The sequence below is a fragment of the Delphinus delphis genome, chromosome 7 (assembly GCF_949987515.2).
Source record: "Delphinus delphis chromosome 7, mDelDel1.2, whole genome shotgun sequence".
In the NCBI taxonomy this organism is placed as follows: Eukaryota; Metazoa; Chordata; class Mammalia; order Artiodactyla; family Delphinidae; genus Delphinus; species Delphinus delphis.
Genome location: NC_082689.1, coordinates 100,292,446 through 100,312,025, shown reverse-complemented (window position 1 = coordinate 100,312,025; position 19,580 = coordinate 100,292,446). Strand labels below are relative to the sequence as shown.

Genomic DNA, 19,580 nt, shown 5'->3' with positions numbered 1-19,580 from the left:
GCAATCGACAGTAATACAATCACAGTAGGGGACTTTAACACCCCACTTTCACCAATGGACACATCATCCAAAATGAAAATAAATAAGCAAACAGAAGCTTTAAGTGACACAATAAACAAGATGGACTTAATTGATATTTATAGGACACTCCATCCAAAAACTACAGAATACACTTTCTTCTCAAGAGCTCAAAGAACATTCCCCAGGATAGACCATATTTTGGTCACAAATCAAGACTTGGTTAATTTAACAAAACTGAAATCATATCAAGTGTCTTTTCCAACCACAATGCTATGAGACTAGATATCAATTACAGGAAAAAAAATTTATAATTACAAACACATGGAGGCTAAAAAATACACTACTAAATAACCAAGAGATCACTGAAGAAATCAAAGAGGAAACCAAAAAATACCTAGAAACAAACCTATGGTATGCACCAAAAGCAGTTCTAAGAGGGAAGTTTATAGCAATACAATCCTACATCAAGAAACTAGAAAAATCTCAACTAAACAACTCAACGTTAACACCTAAAGCAATTAGAGAAAGAAGAACAAAAAAATTCCCAAAGTTCGCAGAAGGAAAGAAAACATAGAGATCAGATCAGAAATAAATGAAAAAGAAATGAACGAAATGATAGCAAGGATCAATAAAATTAAAAGCTGATTCTTTGAGAAGACAAACAAAATTGATAAAACATTAGCCAGACTCATCAAGAAAAAAAGGGAGAAGACTCAAATCTATAGAATTAGAACTGAAAAAGGAGATGTAACAACTGACACTGCAGAAAAAAAAGGATCATAGAGATTACTACAGGCAACTATATGCCAACAAAATGGACAACCTGGAAGAAATGGACAAATTCTTAGAAAAGCACAACCTTCAATGAATGAACCAGGAAGAAATAGAAAATATAAACAAACAAATCACAAGCATTGAAACTGAAAGTGTGATTTAAAATCTTACAACAAACAACAGCCCAGGACCAGATGGCTTCACAGAAGAATTCTATCAAACATTTGGAGAAGAGGTAACACCTGTCCTTCTCAAACACTTCCAAAATACAGCAGAGGAAGGAACACTCCCAAACTCATTCTACGAGGCCACCATCACCCTGATACCAAAACCAGACAAAGATGTCACAGAAAAAGAAAATACAGGCTAATATCTCTGATGAACACAGATGCAAAAATCCTCAACAAAATACTAGCAAACAGAATCCAACAGCACATTAAAAGGATCATATACCATGTTCAAATGGGGTTTATCCCAGGAATGCAAGGATTCTTCAATATATGCAAATCAATCAATGTGATACACCATATTAACAAACTGAAGTATAAAAACCATATGATAATCTCAATAGATGCAGAGAAAGCTTTCAACAAAATTCAACATCCATTTATAATAAAAACTCCCCAGAAAGTAGGCATAGAAGGAACTTACCTCAACATAATAAAGGCCATACATGACAAACTCACAGCCAACATCACTCTCAATGGTGAAAAAGTGAAACCATTTCCTCTAAGATCAGGAACAAGACAAGGTTTCCCACTCTCACTACTATTATTCAACATAGTTTTGGAACCACAGCAATCAGAGAAGAAAAAGAAATAAAAGGAATCCAAATTGGAAAAGAAGAAGTAAAGCTGTCACTGTTTGCAAATGACATGATACTATACATAGAAAATCCTAAAGATGCTACCAGAAAACTACTAGAACTAATCAATGAATTTGGTAGAGTAGCAGGATGCAAAATTAATGCACAGAAATCTCTGGCATTCCTATACACTAATGATGAAAAATCTGAAAGAGAAATTAAGGAAACACTCCCATTTACCACTGCAACAAAAAGAATTAAATACCTAGGAATAAACCTACCTAAGGAGACAAAAGACCTATATGCAGAAAACTATAAGACACTGATGAAAGAAATTAAAGATGATACAAACAGATGGAGAGATATACCATGTTCTTGGATTGGAAGAATCAACATTGTGAAAATGACTCTACTACCCAAAGCAATCTACAGAGTCAATGCAATCCCTATCAAACTACCACTGGCATTTTTCACAGAACTAGAACAAAAAAGTTCACAATTTATATGGAAACAGAAAAGACCCCAAATAGCCAAAGCAATCTTGAGAAAGAGAAACGGAGCTGTTTCTCAATCAGGCTCCTGGACTTCAGACTATACTAAAAAGCTACAGTAAACAAGACAGTATGGTACTGGCAAAAAACAGATCAAGGGAGCAGGATAGAAAGCCCAGATATAAACCCATGCACATATGGTCACCTTATCTTTGATAAAGGAGGCAAGAGTATACAATGGAGGAAAGACAGCCTCTTCAATAAGTGGTGCTGGGAAAACTGGACAGCTACATGTAAATGAATGAAATTAGAAAAAAAAAAAGAATGTAATTAGAACACTTCCTAACACCATACACAAAAAAAACTCAAAATGGATTAAAGACCTAAATGTAAGGCCAAACACTATAAAACTCTTAGAGGAAAACATAGGCAGAACCCTCTATGACATAAATCACAGCAAGATCCTTTTGGACCCACCTCCTAGAGAAATGAAAATAAAAACAAAAATAAACAAATGGGACCTAATGAAACTTAAAAGCTTTTGCACAGCAAAGGAAACCATACAGAAGATGAAAAGACAACCCTCAGAATGGGAGAAACTATTTGCAAACAAAACAACCGATAAAGGATTAATCTCCAAAATATACAAGCAACACAAGCAGCTCAATATCAAAAAAACAAACAACCCAATCCACCAATGGGCAGAAGACCTAAATGGACATTTCTCCAAAGAAGATACACAGATTGCCAACAAACACATGAAAGGATGCTCAACATCACTAATCGTTAGAGAAATGCAAACCTAAACTACAATGAGTTATCACCTCACACTGGTCAGAATGGCCATCATCAAAAAATCTACAAACAATAAATCCTGGGGAGGGTGTGGAGAAAAGGGAACCCTCTTGCACTGTTGGTGGGAATGTAAATTGATACAGCCACTATGGAGAACAGTATGGAGGTTCCTTAAAAAACTAAAAATAGAACTACCATACGACCCAGCAATCCCACTACTGGGCATACACCCTGAGAAAACCATAATTCAACAAGACTCATGTACCACATTGTTCATTGCAGCTCTATTTACAACAGCCAGGACATGGAAGCAACCTAAGTATCCATCGAGAGATGGATGGATAAAGAAGATGTGGCACATGTATACAGTGGAATATTACTCAGCCATAAAAAGAAATGAAATTGAGTTATTTATCTTAAAGTGGGTGGACCTAGAGTCTGTCATACAGAGTGAAGTAAGTCTGAAAGAGAAAAACAAATACTGTATGCTAACACATATATATGGAATCTAAAAAAAAAATTTTAAAAATGATTCTGATGAACCTAGGGGCAGGACAGGAATAAAGACACAGACGTTGAGAATGGACTTGAGGACACGGAGAGGGGGAAAGGTAAGCTGGGACGAAGTGAGAGAGTAACACTGACATATATACACTACCGAATGTAAACTAGATAGCTAGTGGGAAGCAGCCGCGTAGCACAGGGAGATCAGCTTGGTGCTTTGCTACCACCTAGAGGGGTGGGATAAGGAGGCTGGGAGGGAGACACAAGAGGGAGGGGATATGGGGATGATATACGTATGCCTATAGCTGATTCACTTTGTTATACAGCAGAAACTAACACAACATTGTAAAGCAATTATACTCCAATAAAGATGTTAAATAAATAATAAATCTGGTGTCTAAGACAATAGTTAAGAGAGAATTCTCTGCCTCAAAGTCATATTTGCAGGGACATATCAAGGCAAAGTGATGAATTCAAGTCAGACTGATACAAAGGTCAATTTAATCACTCTATCTGCTGTCAATTTAATCACTCTATCTGCTGTACACTGTCCACAAACTAGGTACCTAAAGTCATCCCAATTCTGCTGGCCTTAGACGTATTATCTAGAAAACTACTCTACTTTCTTTAAATTTATGTGTTATGACAAATAAATAAGATGATTGTTCACTCCCTTTGGAAAATATCTGTAAATTGGTATTTCTTCAAAGAAAGGCACACATCCTTAAATCCTTAAAACTTTCAGTTTTTGTTTTGTTTATTTTTCAGGATAGGATTGCACAAATTTCTCAGGTTCTCTCTATTTCCTTGGTTCTAAATTTTGGCTCAAATGAACTACGTGAGCCTAACTTCATGGATCAAATCCTCATCTGACATTAAAGATTTAACTAATCATCAGCATCACAGTGGCAATCTCAACCTCTGTAAATTATTTTCCAAAATGGAATCTGAATCTACTGTAAACGTCTTACTATTAGAGATACATCTCTAAGGGAAAATACAGACATTTATATAGTGGAAGTGGACAATCCTTATTAAATTATTGTTTAACTGAGATCAAGCAGAGTTCTGGTATCTTATACCTGAGTGCTTGACTTCTTTTATACTCTGATAAAACTGTGACGATCAACCCAAATGCTCACCTACAGAAGGCACTAAAGGAATAAAAAATTGCCTAAAAGCAAGAGCTAGAGCTAACGATGAAGACACAATTTCAGTGCCTTACAATGTTGTCTTTAGTCAACCATGAGAGTAAATTAACCTGAAGACTTTGTTTTGACACTGACTGATTACAGACGTTAATCAAAGGGCAACAGGCCAGTGCTGCTGAAGTACTGGTGGAATATACGCAGTCCATAGGTGGTTATTTCAACATGGCAATCAAACTTAAGAGCTTGATGAATATCCTCTACCAAATACATTCTAACTCATAAAATACGCTTCTCTATTTTCCAAACAAGTCAAAATGGGTAACTGTATTCTGTGTGAAATGTTTCCTAACCATGTTCACTGTCATTCTGCATATTAAATATAAATATGAGACTGCGGAGTAAATGCATAGCTACCTAAAACTGGTTTCCAGAGCTTTAAGCATGAATGTACACCCATATATTTGTAGAGTATCATTTTTTTTTTTTGCAGTACTCGGGCCTCTCACTGTTATGGCCTCTCCTGTTGCGGAGCACAGGCTCCGGATGCGCAGGCTCAGTGGCCATGGCTCACAGGCCCAGCCGCTCCGTGGCATGTGGGATATTCCCGGACCGGGGCACGAACCTGTGTCCCCTGCATAGGCAGGCGTACTCTCAACCACTGCGCCACCAGGGAAGCCCTGTAGAGTATAATTATTGATCTTACTGTTACCTGTTCTGAAAATAAATGTGGATACACTTTTTTCTTTAAATGACTTAAATACAAATAACAACAACAACAAATATGTGGGCTGGATCAATACATCCGAATAAGTGTCCTTTTATCTGAAAAGAAAATTTTCTTTCAGAAATAGTTACTTATTAAAGAAATACTTGAATTGTTAACCTACTCTTCAAAAATAATTAGGACTTCTTTTCACAAGGCACGGAAGTTGCTGACAACCTTGGAAATTAAGACACCTGTGTCAAATTACTTCTGTAATAAAATTTGCAATCAAACCAAAATTACAATGAACATGTGTTTCTCTGGTTATAGGCTTACATTCCTTAGCACTTACCTGCAAAATGTGATGCTATTTTGAGCAAAACAGTTCCTAAATCATTTCTTAGACTAGATAACTCCTTGTATGCTTTCTCCGTCACCCACCCTCCTCCAAAAAATTAAATATATTTTCAAGGTAGAAGGGGCTTAGTGAGAGAGCTCACCAGATTTAGTCTGTTGCTATATTTGTTACTAAGCAAGCCACCATTATTGCTGTTGTTGTTTTATTAGGTCACAGATATCAGAGCTGTAATGAACTTCAAGAAATCACTTCAGTTTCTGGCAAACCAAAGATGCCCTTTTCTTCAACAAAACACTTGGGGTCAAAGGAGGTAAGTGATTTATCCGAGGTCGTATACTGTAAATCCCCTACATACAAACGAGTTTCGTCCCAAGAGCGCATTCATAAGTCCAATTTGTTCGTAAGTCCAACAAAGTTAGTCCAGGTACCCAACTAAACAAATCGGCTATGTAGTACTATAATGTAATAGGTTTATAATACTTTTCACACTAATAATACATAAAAAACAAACACAAAAAATAAAGAAAACATTTTTAATCTTACAGTACAGTACCTTGAAAAGTACAGTAGTACAGTACAACAGCTGGCATCCAGGGGCTGGCATCGCGTGAACAGGCAAGAAGAGTTACTGACAGGAGGAGGGAGAGGAGGTGGGAGATGGTAGAGCTGAAGGGTCATCAGCAGTAGGAGACAGAGGGCAAGCTGCACATGGCAATGTACGCCCGACACGTGAACTAACTTACGTGATTAGACACGTGAATGCATGCATATTCGAATCTTTGAAAGTTTGCAACTTGAAGGTCCGTATGTAGGGGACTTACTGTAGCTATAAAGGTGCTGAATTTCTGACCTCAACACTTACTGGAAGGATTGTTCTAGAGTCAGCTCTTTATCCTAAAAGGTCAAGTATCTTGCTGAGTAATTTCAGAATCAGAAGTTTCCCTTCCTGTCATGGATTCCCCTTCCTGGTTGAAAGTTTCCATCCGTCTGACTGGCTTTACCTAGAAAGCTGGGCCTTGGAGACATACTTGTGAACAAAGGAAAGATTAGAGGGGGTTGTTGCATGTTATTCCCTCAGCTGGAGGTTTTCCCTTGCGGGTCTATTCTAGCACTGCTGAGGGTAAGAAGAGGAAGGCTCCGTGTAATCAGAGCACCAGAGTCTGACCACAGACAGGCACACATGTGCTAAATCAAAAGGCCACACTAATGGTCTCGATGCACATGCTAGCCCTCAGAACCAGAGGTTAAACAAACTCAGTTCTATTTTTTTTTCTTCCTGTCTAACGAGGGAGGCAAGACTAGATAACTTCTAAGAGTACTTCTAGGCTTAGGACTCAGGCCACAAACTGTAAGTCTTCTGAGCTTATATTTTACTCTGCTGTTTGGTTTGAGCCCACCATGGAGGCCCCACCAGGCTGGTATTTGCTCGTTCATAACTCAAGCAAATTCCTAAACCAGCATCATTACCTATGTCCACTTCATCAATTTATATCATCTTCCAACCCCTGGTGACGCTGAGTTTACAAACAGAGAGTGTAGAACACAAGTTGTTTGTTTTCTGTAACAATACTTTCTCCACTCCAGCATACTGACTTCTATTTTTCATTTCATAACATCCCTGCCAAAAATAACAGTGAAATCTAAAGACATAGGAACATGTGGTATGTAAAACAAGCACTAAATTATAAATCTAAATAATAATTGCACTTCCATTTGTGTGTGATTACTTTCATATGAAATTAACTCTTTGGGTTGGGATATGTGGTTGCTGTGTGCTTGTGTAGCTGGGGAAGAAGGAGATTGGAAGTGATAGATATAAAGCAGGAGATAGTGAGGCCAACTATGATAGTACCTAGAAAGTTGTACTCCATAATTATCTATTGATGTATGAATAAATGAATGAACAGACCACTGAAAGACTGATGCCAGATTAAATATTTAGTATTTTTCCACCTGCCATAATTTAAAATTGAAATCACAGAAGATCTATATTCCTGAAAGACTTTATACCTTTTCTTAGAAATCTCCCTCATGCAACAGTGTTTGGCATTGTGTCTGGTGGTCAATAAGTACTTAATAATAAAAATAATAAGAGGAATGCCAGCAGCAGTTCTACAGACTGTACTAAACACCTCAATTTTATTATCTCATTTATCCTTCACAGTAACACTGAGACAGGCTGGGACCTGGGACACTTTGCTGCAGCGCTTGCACCTGGACAGACGTCTTCCTGAGCAACAAAATACAAAGAAACTATAAAGGACTAAAAATAACTGCGTGCATTCCCAGTTGGGGCAAATTATGGACAACAAGATACAAAAATACCAAAAAAATCCCAACTGTCACTTCTGAAGAGCCAGGAGCAAAAGGAGGGTACTGTGCATGCCTCCTGCACACACCACCACCAAAGGGGTAGGCAAACCACCTAAGGCCCCCCCTCCAGCCTGACCCCTGGACACACCCCTACCCTCACCCCACATAAGGATCCAGCTCGCCCCCCCTCAGGGAGCGAGCAAGGAAACCTGTTGTTTGTTCTCGCTCCCCCCTGATACAGCAGGGGCCCCAATAAAGCCTTGCCTGAATTTCTTGTCTGGCCTCTTATCAATTTCTATTGATTAAAGAGGCCAAGAACCCGGGTCGGTAACAACACTGTAAAGTTGGCACTATGAGTTGCGTCCATAATACAGATGAGTGAAGACAAGGTGAAATTATTAGCCAGCTTCACAAAACTAGTTCCGTGAGAGCCATAACTCAAACCAAGGTGTATCTTGCTTAAACCCTCCTTTTAATAAATGAATAAGTGCATGACAAAATGAATGCAACTATCCTGTGTTTTTATTACTGGGGCAACTTGGTAAGGGTTGGGTAGAGGTGGTTTAATTTACTAAGTGACCAAGATCTTTGTTATACCAAACTCCCAAAGACACCAAGGTATCACTATGGCCTCAGAGAGTTAACAAGAAAACCTGAGAAACTGAATCACTGGGACAAGGATACTAGAACCAGATGGAAGAAAGTTCAAGAGAAACACATAGGTATTCTATGATACTAATTTCTTCCATCTGGCTGATACTCATCAATAGAAGCAGTGAAGCCATGTCATTCATTTTTTTAAGAATTATGTCAAAATTCCTACGTTTAAGTGAAACACTATGCTGAACATAAGCTCATCTTCCTTTAACAAAGATTCTTGGCAATCGGCAGCAACTCACAGCCATCACATTGCTCAATTACACTGTACTGCAGATGTGCAAATGACGCTGTTAAGAGACAGTTCCTGAGAGAATGATGGATAAGCCACCTCTTATAAGAGAAATTTTTTCTTTCTTTTTTTTTTTTTAAAGTCTCCTCTTCGGTTTCCTCTCTCCTGACTCCCTTAATTTCTTTCTCAATCTCTTCATATGTGAAATAACAACTACAAACTATATTTTTGGGAATCTATACATTTCAAAGCCAACGTTTTTACCAAGATGGTATATGTCACAAAGTACCATATTGGAACACCTGATACTGCAATTTGTATAATTAGCCACCAGAATTAGTTGACTGAATGACTCTGTGAAAGAGAGCTTTTGTTAATCAAATGTTGTACATGAGGAAATAAATTCAGCATGTCTAAGGGGCTTGTAAATAACAAAACTGGGGCAGGAACTGAAGTTATAAATTTATAGCCTTTAACAACGGGCCTATGAGTTGATCTGGGGACTAGCTCAATCCTATCACAGAAACGGCCATTTTTTTCACCGCCATATATGGTGATCAGTTTTTGAGCAAGCTAGTTGGGTGGGTTGTACTAGCATGACAAACTTTTTTGTTCCTGGAAGGCAGTTTGGGAGTTTAAAATGTGAGCAGCCTTTCTCTGCCTTCTGTGTTATCACCTACCAAAGAGAAGTAAAACTTCTGAGTACTGAAATAAACCCCAGAGAACAAGTAAACCTACTGATAAGTTATATAGTAGTTTTCAACTATTTAACATAAAGGACACAATTTAAAGAGTAGTGCAAGAGCAAACTGGAGAGGGTCTTTAGACAGAGAGAAACTGGGAATGTATAAACTACAGAGAAAGACGAGAGAAAGTAGAAGTGTCTTATTTAGAGGCTTAGCTCATTTTCTTTTGATCTAATCCTCTTTGTCAAATCCTCCCTTACCACTGTCATTATAGTTGGGCTGTCTCCTATATATGGAAACTTCCAGACTCCACTCCCTCACCTCCACCCACAATAAAAGTCAAATGTGTTCCGCATTTATTAAATTGACAAACATAACAAGTCTCTAAACAGCACTGGAGACCAAAGATTTCCTTGGCATTCTCAATATATATATTTTACATTTCAGCTTCCCCCAAATATCTTGCATGGTATTTAAACCACAAAATGACTGTGCCATTTGCGAAATGTCTGGTTATTCATTTTTTTATTCCAACCAATGCTAATGTGTTCTAAGATACCACATGTGACTACCCTATTAAGGCATTTGAATGTGAAATTATCATCCACAATACCATCATAAGAGAGTAATAAAGACAGATTACCTGGGGTTAAGAGGATGACTGACATAGTGATGAGTGAGCATACAACTAAAATCACCAGCAGGGCAATAGCAATTCCCTTCCAGTTTCTCTGTGGAGGGTTGTTACTTCCCAGTTCCTACCGAGATAGAAAAAAAAAGAAGTTTCATAATTATACATGCTCCAAGAGAAATGTACTCATAAAGGAATGATTCAGTGCATGGAAGAATCACATTGAAAGCTGATTAGAATCCTCTTCCTCTTTGGTAGCTCATTTAATTATTCAAAGGTGCATATATTATAAATGGCTATCTTTTGGGGGGCAATCTTATTTCTCCAACAGATAAAGCAGCAAAGGTTTATGCCTGTTGTCTAAAATGTGGATGGCATTAAAATACATTGAATATAAAAACTAGGATGATAGCCAAAATACTCTGCAAAATAATTATGTAAATAAAGTGTGCCCATTTACATTTTTTCTTGCTACAATGGAACCTACAATAAAGATTTAAATATTAATATTCCTGAAGCACTATAGACTACTTTTCTAACTGGTAAGGGGAAAAGAGATTAGTGATGGGAAAATTATTCAAAATGCCCCCTCACTGCAGAGCAGTGCACATTTGTCAACTCAAAAGGTCCTTATTTTAAACAGTTCCCCTACCACTCATAAATATCAACAGGATGTAGTAACTAAATTAAATGAGCGCTTCTATATCAATGGTTTACGACATCCTCTCCCTGGGCAGCATGCATGATATTGGCAAGGAGGTATGTCTGATGGGGTAGGATAAACTTGAGCATTTCTTACAATACATATAGTAACGCTTTTCATTTTTCAAATGATCTGTGTTCTATTCTACTGACTAGAAATATATGAGCATCATTCACCAAAGTAAAGCACAGACCACACTAGTTTGAAATAAATGCCAGATTTTCTTTATAATAAAGTTTATAAAACACTAAGCTTGTTTCTTTCTTCCTGTCCCAATCCCCAGCCTCTTTTCCTCCAGTCCTAATAGAGCCTTCTTTATTCAGAAATAGTCAAATGATTTGGGGACAAATGAAACAAAATGTAAAGGTTTCCAGTTCACTGTATTTGCACAAATCACCCAAGAAGCCACAGGCTTCCTTTAAACAAAGATAAGTAAAATAGCAAACGTCTGATAAGCTATAAATGGCTTATTGTGACTCACAGTTTAAAGCACTGAAGCCAATTTTCATATAGGGATAGTGGCATTCAGTTCTGCGATAAACTCTTTGGACTTAAAGAACTAGGTCCTAAATAAATGCAAGAAGAAACCATGCATACGAGGTATTTTGTTACTGTTTGTTTTTCCCCTTCTCAGATCAGTAGCTTTAGGTTTTACACTCTGATGAACCAAATCCGGCAGAAATCAATTCCAATCTTTTTTCTAAAATGGCTCACTCCATACCTCATGTTCATGCTTATTAATGCTATCGTCCAATACCTCTATCCCTTCTGAATTTTGGTTAGAATTTCCATTCATAAACTTAGTCCACATAAATCGAAACAGTAGATTAGCAAATCATCAATGTTTCAGTAACAACATCAAGAAAAGCAATAGTTGTCTTAAGACCATAAACCCTTTTCTGGAATGCAACGTGACTGCAGGTTCCCTGGGCAATTTCTTTGTCAGAATCTGTGTGGTGTGATGACCAGTTATGCTCCATATTAAGGCTCTATTTAAGACTACTCAGAAGCCAGAATGATAGATTAGAGAGGCAATGCTACACGTAGATGCCTATGCTGGGCAAAAAGTTGTGAGACACTCATCTCAAGAACTAAGAGATAATGAAAGAAGGGCAACAAACAATAGGAAGTGAGTATCTGGACCAAGAATCATAAACACTTTCATATTTATTAACTCAAAGGGAGGGAAGAAAAAGGAAAAAGAATAATTGTAAGCAATTATAACTGACTTCTCAGTCCAGTAAAGGAATCAAGGGGAAATGATAATTTTAAATCTACTGACTCTGATCTTGATTCACTGTCACTGGAACGCAAGGCAAATTATTAGACAAATGTGTTCAGAGTGTGTTTTTCAGTTTTTGAATATGTAACTATGCAATGCCTACCAAGCACTGTCTAACAGCAATAATAGATACCTTATTATGTGTCTCGTATTGTACTGAGTACTTTATATTCACAATCTCACAAAATCCTCATGAGAATTAGGTGAGATTACTATTATTTTGACAAATCTGCAGATGAGAAACATGGGATTTACAGAGATAAATAACAAACCACTTACTGCTAATAAGTGGGATATCTCAAGGTCCAATCCATAAAAGTCTAGCTTCAGAAACCACACTCACACACTATAATATGCTATTCTAAAAGGAGATATTTCTCGAATCAATCAATAAGCCAAAGAATCAAGGAATGATCTGAACCCCTACATAATAATAGTTGCACTTTAATACCTTTTATCTGAGAAAATTCACAATTTTATAAAAGCTCTTCTGAAGTCTGTAATGCTTTCAAATAAACTCATATTTTCCCAGGAATGGCAGACTAGAAAAAATATACCATTTTTAAAAATGGTAAAACATGTTTGAGTACAAAATACTTTTCTGTTCATAAAGTAATGCACATAAGAATGTCTGGCTCCTCTAAAAATGACCCATCAATATCAAAAGCATCTACAAGTCCCTGTTTTAGGAACTGCAGACTTAATGAACTCTTACTATAATTCCCTCCTTTCCAACCATCTTAAATTCCATTACCATTATAATATTTCTAAAGCACGGTTTCACTTACATCACTTTATTCACAAAGTCCTTTAATGTCTCTACATTATCTAAAGAATTAAGTGCAAATGTGTGAGTCTAGAATAACAATGGTCTATAGCCAAGCTCCAGTCTTTTCATCCAACTTGATCTTTTTTTTTTTTGAGGAAGAACCCTATACTGCTCTGATTACCATTTCCAACATATGCCTCAGATGCTTCAAACTTCACCCAACCATTCCACTCCCAGTTTTTTTCTCCAATTCCTTTCATATGCATCCAAGTACAGACATTGTCAATCATTCAACATCCTGCTCAAATGTCTCTTCTCTTGAAAACTTCCCCCAATTATGCAAGCCAGATATAATTTTCCTTCTGAAAAAAAAAATGCCTAAAATGCATTGTACCAATAGGTTTGAGACCAACTCTGCTACTTAACAGCTATGAGATTGCAAACAACATGCCTCTACAATTTCCTAAGCCTCAGGCTTCTTTTTTAGCTGAACAACTGGAATAATAACAATAATTATTTTTAAATGTAACAAGGGTTAAAACAAATTATTCAAACAAAGCTCTCACTTAAATATACAATAAGACAGTTCACACTAAGTGAACTGCTTGGAATGTGCTTCCTCAGTACACTTGCACATGTCACTCTTTCTCTCTCATCGTTTCAGGTCTCAGTCTCAAATGTTCCTTCCTTTGAGAAGCCTTGCCTGGCCACCCTCTACAAAATAACATTCTATATCCACTCCTATTTCTTCAATTAGCTTTATTTTTCTTCATATCATTATCATTTTTGAGTATATTATGTCATAGTAAATCATATATCTACAATAATATAAATTAAGTTGTTTAAATGTTCATTTTATCAGTCTCAGCTCTCCAGAATAGAAGCTTTGTGATGTCAGTAACCTAGGTCATCTTGTTCTCTGCTATATCTCTAGCATTTTGAACAGTCTTTGGCACATACTAGGTATACTATACATAATAAACAAATGAATAAATGAATGATAGCAGTTCTGATGATAATGATGACGATGGTGGTGATGGTAATGCTTAAAGCCATGTATAAACAGCCATCATATTCCTGTCAAAGTTATCTCCTTAAGGTAAGGAGCACATCTTAGATAACTTTATATTCCTTAGACCACTGAACAAATTCTAGTCCTCTTAATAGGTGCTTAGAAAACAGTTGCCCAGTTAATTAAGTGGTATAAATGGTACCTGAAATGGTATAGAGCTACAGTGTCATTAGTTAAATACACATCAATAGTAATTTTAAAAGAAGGAACTACTTGCTATAGATAAATTTGATTGCAATTATTTTTAGCTTCATTTATCTGATGCTTGGATCCCAAAATACAGTTGCCATTCTTCAGTTTATCTTCTTCTTCGACAACCTCAGTAATTTCTATTGTTGCTGGAAGTGGGTCTAATTGGCTCTGCTTTGCAATGACTTCCTCCTAGCCAACACCTGAAAACATACACGCCAGGCCCACAGGACAGGTTTGTGCTGGGCAGCAGCCTGACCTTGCAATGTCATCGTCTGAATGCTTTGGAGGCAGCACAGAGTCAATGTTGGGATATTAAATCCCCTGGAAAGGTTTGAAGGTATAAGAACAAATGTTTAAGAATCCATATATACAGTTGTTTTTAAAGTCAGTCCTCCAGTGGAGAGATGCATAGGTTAAAACACTTGTGTCCAACTGCAGCTGAAGTTCAGTGTTGTGATTGTCTAGAGATGTTTTGGTGCTGCAGGCCAAACTAAGCTCAATCTGTAACCTAGTTATTTATGTTGTGTTCACTGCCAATCAAATTACTCATCACCCTTTAGAGAACAGTTTAGTTTATAAGACGGATGTTCTCGGCACACATAGTTTATCTAAATCCAAATGCATTTTTAATTTGTTCAAATACAAAGGAAAAAAATTCTAGAAATCATAAGCAGAAAACATCCAAGATTTATATATCATTTCCTTGGGCAAAATAAGGAAAAAAGCCGAACCAACAAATTCAATTTTCTTAAAAATAAGAAAAAGAATATAAATGTATATAATAAATATAAATATATATTCCACTTGTAGTTCCCCTTAAAAAACTCCATGTTCATCTGCCATATACATCATGAAAAGAAATATGATCCCTCCATATTAAAATTGTATCAAAAAGTAATAACATTTACAGGAAGATACAAGGAGGAAAAATCATCAAGGTATTGAAATTATGTCTGTAGATTGGATGAGGGTGTGTTTTAATAAAAATAGATTTTTTCATCACATGGCGTTCACATTCACAACTGTGAAGTCTCAACTGTGAGTAGGTCAAAAAATAGTCCAAAGCATTTACACTTAATAATTGGAAAATATCTTAAAGGAACTTAAGGTACTTTTAAATGTTGTATATTGTTTCATGATATTAGAAAAGCATAGCATTACATTAAGACTTTTAAAGTCCTCTGTAAAATAGTGATTAAAAAATTGATTTAAAAAAATCCTTTTACATCATTCTTAGAAACGTTTAGCCAGCTCTGACTTGAAAGACCTTGAGATATGGGTATTCAGCAGTTGGCCAATTCTCTTTAAATCATTCTGTTTAACAAAATGCACTGGAGTCTTTTAGAATATAGAACATTACACTACATGCAACTGGGGATACAAGTTAAAATAGAACTGTCCTCAGTGAGTATAAACACTAATGAAGATTTTGCTTACCACCAGTATAGTACGAAGTTATATAAATAAAGGTAACCCAGCAAATCACAGAATTTTTCTATGGGAAATGAGGGGAGAAGTTATTAACTTCCTTGTACTGATATAATTTTTTTTCTTTAAGCATTCATACAGCATTTCCTAAGAAATAAGGTACTAGATGTGGTGGGATTATAGAATTACATATACAAAATCTGGAAAGACAAAAAGGAATCAGAGGATTTTTTTTCTTTTTTAAATAGGTGGAAAGTGTGTATAAAAATACACACTTAGGTATTGGAAAATGGAACAAAGTGTGCATTTTTTTTCTTTCTAGCAAAAATAATAATTGACAATATTTACAACCTGGAATAGACCAGTAAATGTAAAAGAAATTGAGACAATTTTTTATATAGCTCCACAAAATTACAAGGTCACAGATTTTGCCTCTACAACACAAATAATTCCTGTGCCATTTGAAACATTTTAGAGTGTATTGAAAGAAGGAAAATTCCAAAATTTTAATGTTTACCTTGTCTTGATTGTCTGAAATAGAAAGCACATAAAAAAAAAAAAAATTAAGCTCAATTTAAATAAAGAAATAGATGCAAAAGTACTAAATAAAATGTTAATGAATTCAATGCAGGAGCTCAATATAAATAATAATTAAATATTGTGAGATATTTCTACCACTAGGAGATATAGTCATAGTTCCTTACAACATTTACTGATATCAGTAAAGAAAATATAATCATAGAGATTGTTTTTCATATTTAATTTTCAGTTTAATACTTGTAATACCTACTGCTTCTTAAAATTGCCCATTATACTGTGGACATTCACAAGTTCCTCATTTATCATGCTTCTCCAGTTAGAAAACTCTATGCTAAATAAAGTGCATAGTTTGGTAAATAATCACATTTCATACAGAAAGTTATACATTTTTTCAAAATTACATCTATTATAGTTTTGTGTTATCAGTGTACATGAGGCAGTGCTGAATAAGTGCTACTCATAGTATGAACTATAGACAGCAGCATCAACATCACCTGGGAGCTTATTAGAAATGCAAGACAAGAGTCTTTTATTGAGATTTGCTCTATTCTTTTTTTAAAAAAGTTCTGATTTAGTTTTATCTGTTCAACATTAATTTGTTTACAAAAGAACTAGCAATTGTCTCAGTTGTAATCTGTCATTTATAATTCTCTGATAATTATATTTGTTTGTGACACACTCCTAGATGGATCACCATTAAATTAGAAACAAAACAAAGATGACGGCTATCATCAATGTATTTTTCAGTAGTAGTTTCACATTTCTATTATCATGATTTAGAGGTTTGGCTGATCATCTATGATTCTGAACCTGTTTAGGCTTCAAAACCACAACTAAAACTGTAAAAGAAACAATTAAAAAAGCAAACAAACAGATCTGATATCAGCAAGATGGCAGACGAGGATGTTCCAGGTCCTCATTCCCTCATGGAAACATCAAGTAAACAACTATAGAGTGATTAAAATAGCATTACGGGAGCTCCAAAAACCAGTGAAGGATATGCAGCAACCAAGCAAATGCCCAATCAAGAAAAAGTCACACTTAAAAAGGCAGGAGATTTCATGGCATGTGTGAATACCCTCATTCCCTCCCTGGCACAGTTTAGCATGCTCAGAAGGAAGTGACTCAATTCCCAGTTCCTTCCTTCAGATGGAAAAAATGAGTGGAACTTGTTTGCATGTTCTGGCCTATCAGTGGGCTACCTGAGGAACAGGTTTCTGTCTTGCCTGACAGAAATAGCAGCATAGTTTAGATCTCAGGTTAGAAGGCATGGAAAACTGGAGTCTTCCATGGTGCATGAAAACTGCTGAACTGTAAACAAGCAGAATTTGAGGACAGAGATTACCTGCTTAGAAACACAGTGGAACACTTAAGACTTTAAGAAACAGCAGGGTGATACTCTTAAAGAAATCAGGACATTTTAAAACAGCCACGTATACAGGGGAAATGGGGGTAAGGGAGGGGGGAACATGTACACAGAGGCCAAGGGAAGACAAATGCAAAAATCCTGAGAATATCTTGAGGCTTCCTGCTGGACTGATTAGAGAACATCTTTCTGTGAACAGAGCCAGTCTCCAAAAACTGGAAGAAGTGGCTATTTTTTCAAATGCCCTATTTTCAACAAAAGATCACAAGTTTATAAAGAAACAGGGAAACATGGTCCAGTCAGAGAACAAAATATACCTCTAGAAACTAACTGTAAAGTAACAAAGGTTCTGGAGTACTAGAGACTTTAAAACAGCTATCAGAAATATGCTCTAAGAGCAAAAGGAAAACATGGACAAAGAATTAAAGAAAATCAGGAGAATGATATATGAACAAAAGATGATCTATCAAAATACAGAAATTATTGAAAAAAAAACACACACAGAATTTCTGGAGTGGGAAAATACAATAACTGAATTTAAAAACCTAACAGCAGACTCAAACAGTAGAAAAAAGAATCAGTGAATTGAAGACATGTCCTTTGAAATTATCAAGTTTGAGGAGCAAAAGGGAAAAAAAGAATAAAGAAAGTAAACAGAACCGATGGGACTTATTGGGTAGCACCAAACAGAGCAATGTACATATCATGAGAATCTCAGAAGGAGAAGAAAAAGAGAGAGAAAGGGTACGAGAGTTTATTTGAAGAAATAATGATGGAAACTTCAAATCTGAAGAAAGATATGGTTATATGAAAGCACCAAAAGCCCAGTGAACTCCAAGGAAGATGAACCCCAAGTAAGATAAACCCAAACAGATCCACACTGAGACATATTTTAATAAATATATTAAAAGTCAAAGACAAAAAAGAGAATCTTGAAAGAAAAGTGACTCATCACCTACAAGTATCTGCAATACGATTAGCAATGGATTTCTCAGCAGAAACTTTGCAGGCCAGAAGCAGTGGGACAATATATTTAAGGTACTGAAAGAAAAAACTGTCAACCAAAAAAATCTATGTTCAGCAATAATGTTCTTTGAAAATGAGGGAGAAATTAAGACATCTCCAGTGAAATAAAAATAAAACACCTCATTGCCCCTACACTTGACCTACAAGAAATGCTAAAGGGAGTCCTTCAAGTTGAAATGAAAAGATTGCTAGATATAACCTGAAGTCATAATAAAATGCAAAGTATTCCATAAGGATAAATATGAGGACAAATACAAAAATTAGCATTACTTTAATTTTGGCTCCTAACTCCACATTTTACTATTCTACAGAATTTAAGAAACAAAAACATAAAAAATAATTATAAGTCTGTGTTAATGGGTCTACAATACAAAGATGTAATTTATAACATCATTTACATAAAGTAGGAAGGATGGAGCTAAGAAAAGAGTCCAGTTTTTGTATCCATCTCTTTGTGGGGAGTTACTGTTTAATGAGTATGGAGTTTCAGTTTGAGAAGATGAAAAAGGTTCTGGAGATGGATGGTGATGATAGTTGCACAGCAGTATAACTGTACTTAATACCACTGAGAGTACACTTAAAAATTATTAAAATGGTAACTTTTATTTTACGCATATTTTGTCACGATTTTAAAAATGTAAATAATAGCAACATTCATCATAGGAACAGATACATTAAGTGACTTTAGAAAGTTTTAGTGTCCAAAGGAAGAAAACCACAAAAGTTTACCAGAGGATTTCTAAGACCGCTTGAAGGAAATAGGGAATCACTGCATTCCTGTTAAGCATGATTCAATAGGAAAAAATGGTCATTTCCTAAATTAATCTAAAAATTTTAAGTAATTCCAATAAAAATCCTAACAGAACTCTTTTTCCTTGAACTGATAAAATTATCTTGAAATTCATCTGGAAAAATAATCATATGTAGATAGAATAACTTTGAAAAAAGAAAAATAATGATGGATGCCAGATACTAAAATTTAATATAAATCTGTGCTAATGAAAATTGTGGAATATTAATAAGAAAGGAAATATTAATAAACAAAACTATATTTCAAAAAAATTCCATTTACACACATATC

General features: G+C 35.8%; 1 protein-coding gene across 1 annotated transcript in view; it reads right to left on the bottom strand.

Annotated features, from left to right (window-relative positions):
- DPP10 (dipeptidyl peptidase like 10) overlaps window positions 1-19,580 on the bottom strand; it is a 650,987-nt gene that overhangs the window by 500,021 nt on the left and 131,386 nt on the right. Inside the window, exon 2 of the mRNA XM_060015722.1 lies at window positions 10,134-10,248. Within this exon, the coding sequence (XP_059871705.1) occupies window positions 10,134-10,248 (115 nt within the window). The remainder of the gene's footprint in view (window positions 1-10,133; window positions 10,249-19,580) is intronic.